Genomic DNA, 6,000 nt, shown 5'->3' on the forward strand with positions numbered 1-6,000 from the left:
GGGAGAGTTGAGCCTGATAGGAGGGGCCGAATTTGAATGTGTGTTTACAAACAGCAACTGGAAAATCCTCCAGACCCTACCTTTAAGATTTTTCAAAGTGGGGTTATATGAGGTACTTATCCATAGTCAGTGTTGAAACCGTTATAACCCTTTCTTTATAATCAACAGACTCCATTGACAAAAACAGTAGTTTTACCTTGCATTATCGGGAGTTTCTGGTCTACCCCAGCCTTGATCATTTTGTTAGTTTGCATATTGCTTGACTTTGAATCCGAACTAACTCGGCGTCAACAGCAGTACATCGCTTAGCTTCCGTGTCCGTCAGGGGGTTAGAGGAAAAAAGCTAATTAAGATGAGAGATAACACACAATTCCCGAAGAAGGCTTTGCTCAGTCACGAAAAGGCCCATTAGGCGCACTTCAAGGTTTGTATGTAGCAACATCATCAGGCGGAAACCTTCATCAGATCATGTAGAAAAGGGATTTTAGAGGGGCTTGGGAAAATGCTAAAACATGACATAAAAACCTCAAACAAACAGAATTTAATGGCCCCATACTTTAAAGAAGACCTGAAATCTGATGAAATATGAGGAAAACCACAGTCACAATCATCACCCCACACATGTCTGCTCATCTTGTGGTCACTTTACACTCCAGCAAACAATTAGGAGATGCTCTCACACCACAGGAAGCATTTTAAAACCCACAGCATTCACTACATAGTTTAGTGTGTGTTGCTTATTTCCCCTCTAATCACCTCCTTTCCTCACCTCCTTTCTCCCCTTCACTTCTCTGACCATTTTTGATTCCTCTTTTCCTCTCCAGCTTCCATCTGCTCTCCCTGTCAATCATCCTCTTCAGTTACCCCCTCTCACACACTCCCCGAGCAAGAGCTGCATCGTGTGTGTGTGTGTGTGTGTGTGTGTGTGTGTGTTTGACATTGCCTCGGGCTGATCCCTGTCACAATTGTCACATCATGATGAAGCACTGTTGTGATAGCAGAAAATATTCAAGGTAGGACGGAGAGAAGGAGAGAAACTTTTTCTGGTCTCACTCTTTCACCCTCCCACCCTGCTCGCATCACACTCCTTTCACACGCAGCTGCCTCCTCCACCCTCCTCCCTCCTCTTCATTCCTCCACACCTTTATCTGCTGGGAGCTTTCGTTCAGATTGTCCTCTCTCTTCTTGGCATCCTCCATCAGCTGGGCGTTCCTGCTCTTCTCCAGCTGCTCCTTGTGTTTCAGGTTGGCCACCTTCTTCGACTGGTCCTTCATCTGCCTGCACACACACATACAACATCAAGGTCAATGCATCACTCACATACAGTAGGCTCTGACTTCTCTTATTATTTAAAAAGGCAATAATTTTCTATTTTTATGACAGATTCCTGTATGTCTATAAAACACACTTGTGGTGGTTTTGTTGACGTTCACAGAATTGTGATATTCATAGTTATGGATTTATATGGCAAATGCACACCAAAAATGAGGCGCTGCATGGCAGTGGTTTACTCAGAAGAGAGGATAATTCAACAGTGAGCTCCAATAATTTTATTGCATCACTCACAAACATTTAATATTAGAAAATTGGTTGAAAAACTAACAACATTAATAGTTACATACATTTTGAGACACATCATGAAGTCTACACCTCTAAGGCTGTGTCTCAAAGATGTTCAACTATCTCAATAATCTAATTTTAACAAACATAATCTACCTAATGCATTCACTTAGATTATGTTCCAACTAGAATTACCACCCTACGGCTGTATGCCACAAAATTCTAATAAGTTTATTCTTCAGTCAAGGTGGACGCTTGTGCTGAATATAAAGAAATTCCCTTAGGGTGTTTACAAGAATGACCTTGACCTTTGACAACTGAAATCCAATCAGTTCATTGATGAGTCGAAGGGAAAATTTGTGCCAGATTTATAGAAATGCCCCAACAGTGTTCTTGAGATATTACATTCACAGAATGAGACAGACAAGGTCACAGTGACCTTGACCTTTGACCACCAAAATCTAATCAGTTCATTATTGAGTCCATGTAAATGTTTATGTCATATTTGAAAAAAATTCCCTCAAGCTGTTCTCGAGATACCGCATTCACAAGATAGATGCAAAGTCACTGTAACCTTGACCTTTGACCCTTGACTAACAAAATCTAATCAGTTCATTCTCAAGTCCAAGTCAACCTTTGTACCAAATTTGAAGAAAATCTCTCTCGAAGCGTTCTTGAGATATTGCGTTCACAAGAATGAGACAAACAAGGTCACAGTGACCTTGACCTTCAACCTTTCACCACCAAATCACCTGAAGCTTAATATCAGCAAAACCAGGGTAAGAGGGCAGAATACAAAGTAGCCATGACAACAGACATTGCTTCAAATGTGGATATTTAGTGTTTCAAAGGTCGGATCTGGCCAAATGTCTCCCCTTCTGTTCCTGAGTTATGACATTTAGTAGCGGCCAGAAAAGTGTTTTTGCGGAACATTATGATGTCACAGTGAAGCTGACCTTTGACCCTTTGGATATAAAATGTTATTATTTTCATCCTATGAGACATTTGTGTAAAATGTTGTCATAATTAGCATATGAATTCATGAGTCATGAGAGAATATTTTTTGTTTGTTTTGTGAGGTCACATTAAGCTTTGACCACCAAAATCTAATCAGTTCATCCTTGAATCCAAGTGGACGTTCGTGCCAAATTTGAGGATATTCTCTCAAGGTGTTCTTGAGATATTGTATTCACGATAATGGGACAGAGGGAAGGACAGACAAAAACATAATGCCTCCAACCACAGCTTAAAAAAATAAAAAAATTGAGAATCCATAAGCAGGTCCAGCTTTAACAGATATAATAATACCATCTCTGACTGCAAAAATCTGCCAAACTGACCTCACGTTTGCACACAAACAACCAAACTGACCTGGATTCACAACACTGGCAGATCAGCCATGCAGCTGATATTCAATATATAAGTCAAACCCACAAAACATATTCATGACACACTGTCTGTTAGTGCCATTAAGACGATACTGAAAGGCTGATTAACTATTCTGTGCAACACAATGCTGTAATACAAATCCCTGGGGGCCAATGTAATGTACAGATCAGTACAGAAATTCAATAAAAAGCTATGAATCAATGACTAGATGACATTTGAGATTTCTCCACAGTGGGAAGCATGGAGGTCTTTTCACAGAGGGATTACTGGGTGTCGGGAAGCGGAGTCTAAATCATCATCTGGGGGAATGAGGGAGAGATTCCTCATGGGAGCAGCAGGGTCGGGAGATGGAGAAAGAGTTTAATCCCAGTTTAAGCTGTCTGGAAGCCATTGTGGCTGTGTCACAGACCTATCAGCTATCACAGCAGCTTGACTTGATCAGGACCTTTCATACCTTTCATTCACACACATGTGAGCTAACCCGAGCTAATACCAGTAAGGTTTAACAGCGTCTACTGAATCATGACACGATGAAAGATAAGTCAAACACAAAGGATAAATGTGTAAGCACACACACGCAGGCGTACATCCAACAATGACACTTGTAAGACCAAACTGACTAATACGTAAGAAACTGATCAAACTCAATAAAAGTCAATCTTCTCGCTCTGTATATGTCTGAGTCTTCTGCATGTTTGCATTCTCTAAATGCCTGCTCTGTGCAAATGTTTACGCATGTGTGCGCGAGCCCGTTAGCATAACTTTTTACAGGCTCGTACATAAATCAATTTTCCTCACTTCCATCGCCGCAGCTGCCAGTAAAAGAGCCGACCTCCAGCGATGGGAATCCACGGCCAGCTCTGTCACACCAGCAGCAGAGCATGTGCACTCATGGGAAATCACTTTTACGAGCCGCGCTCTGCATATTTTGCTTCCCAAGGTGTAAACAGGTTCCAATCGTCACGTGACCTTCGACCTCTGCCTGTGTAGCACAAGCTCACAGTATGCTGTATTTTATTTTCACTGCTTTGCTCCTTTGAGTGCAATCTTCTCATCTGAATTCATAAGAGTATCAAGTTTATTTGTTTGCATCTCCAGTGATAAACATATTCCAGTGCTGAAATATTTTACAACAGCCCTTCGCTTTCATCTTTGCTGTCTATCGAAGCCATAAACTATCTGCTAAACTAACCTAAAGTAATGGGAGCAATCCGTCAAATGGCTTTTACATCAGCATCACTGCCAGAAAAGTTGAGAAATGATATTGGCAGAGGATGGTAACATAAAATCCTCTATGTGTTTGCTAAAAGGTCCAGGGGGCCCAATTCCAAACCGTCCAGAGGAACTTGGGAAGCTGGAAGAAAAATTGTAATGCAGCGACGGGGCCAAAAACTGCTCCGCAGCACCTGGGCGTTCAAAGCTTACAGAATAATAATCAGCGTGTGAAGCTGCCTGCGTACACGTGTGGCTTTTACTGCTATTGTTTTTGTGTGCATTTTAAAGGCCGACATGTGTCCTGTATTGCATCATTATCACATCCAAATTGGGTTCAAATGTTAAACAGGAAAGCAGATGAAGTAAGCGTGGTTGTTTTTTTGTTTCCTTTGTTCAGGTCCTGATTTCAGTTTGCATACTAAATGTGGGATACATCTGAATATTTGGGATCAATTTTGTGCTTTACGCCCTGTGTGAGTGTGTAACAGGTCATAAAAAGGCAGGAATGTTCCTATTGGAGGATTTCCAGGAAGCTCCGACCATCTGGTTAGCTCTCTGAGGTTTCCCCTCTTCATGCTACATTTACTGCACGTATGTGAGTGTATGCAGAATAGACTTTGAGTTTGCAATGTTTCCTATTGACTCAACACTCGGTTCCCGCTGACACTCTCTGCCTTTCCTCTTTCGCTAATGCTAAACACTTGTTTGCTCAAACCCTGCTTGTACTCCAGATGATTTGCATGGGTCACTATCGCGCATTTGCATCAGACCACAGCGGGTTTCTTTTCTTGCTCACGTAAAACCAACACTGATATTTTCCTCTACTTATTTGCTCTGTTTTTGCATGTTGCATTGTGATCATATGCATGTAAAGCAATCATTTATTTGCATCCGACCAGCGTACAAGGACAAATGTACTTCGCCTCACCGCTCCCCTTTCCTCTCCGTCTTCTCACTCGCTCTCCAAATGCAACATTACTCTTTCCTCTGGTTGAAATATTCTCATCAGACCATGGACCATTTCTTCTCTCCTTTCCTCTCCCTGATTCCTTCCACTCCCTCTTTTGTCACTTCCATCTCCTGCGCTTTACTTCCCCTCTGACTCCTCTTCTCCTTTCTAAATAAATAAATAAACCATGGATCACAAACTATTGCAACAGAAGTAGTTTGTTTGCCAATTTTGGTGTTTTCCATCTTCTTAGTAACGCTTTATCATCTACATATGAATCTAATTTATCATGCTGTTAATCATCTATGACACTGAAGTGTCTTTTTATCTGCTGGTGATATAATATCTGACAGGTGGTACAAGAAATCACAAATACCTACAGTATGTGTGCTTTCAAATACTTCAAGTCTCTAAAAAATGGATTTTACAAGTAACGATGTCAACTCACACATCATATTACATGCTGACTCACTCGCTAAAAGGCAAAAACTTAAGTGAGCATTTGTTTACACATTCTTATCTTGCATTATGACACTGTAACTCATCAGTGTGATTACCAGCCTATGCACGTGGCCTACGCCTTTGTGAGCATTTATACTTGTGTGGTGGTGTGTCTGTCACTCTGTAGTTACACCTCCAAAACACTAGTCGGCGGTGGAGTTCTATGAAGTGCTGTAAAGTTTAGTTGATTCAAAACACACTGAAAACACACATTAAACATGGCTTAATAGAGACAATTTCAAACACAAGTATGCAAATCAGCTTCACTATAACTCGTAGCATTCACAGACAAACACTTGTCTTTATCTGGACACATTTTCCCCACAAATACAACATGCTAATGTTTTTAGCACAAGCCTATGGCATTTTACATTGTATAAATTAGC

The 6,000-nt window shown here is 41.1% G+C and overlaps 1 protein-coding gene across 4 annotated transcripts in view; it reads right to left on the reverse strand.

The window, feature by feature from the left end:
• Positions 1–6,000, reverse strand: part of LOC126385035 (ELKS/Rab6-interacting/CAST family member 1-like) — a 211,662-nt gene that overhangs the window by 111,404 nt on the left and 94,258 nt on the right. For all 4 annotated transcript variants that reach the window (XR_007569391.1, XR_007569392.1, XM_050036531.1 and 1 more), the window contains one exon: positions 1,143–1,278. Coding sequence is in view for 2 of the 4 variants with exons in the window: in XM_050036531.1 (XP_049892488.1) it covers positions 1,143–1,278 (136 nt within the window). In the remaining 2 variants the exon portion in view is untranslated. The remainder of the gene's footprint in view (positions 1–1,142; positions 1,279–6,000) is intronic.

Source organism: Epinephelus moara, chromosome 23 (assembly GCF_006386435.1).
Source record: "Epinephelus moara isolate mb chromosome 23, YSFRI_EMoa_1.0, whole genome shotgun sequence".
Taxonomy (NCBI): Eukaryota; Metazoa; Chordata; class Actinopteri; order Perciformes; family Serranidae; genus Epinephelus; species Epinephelus moara.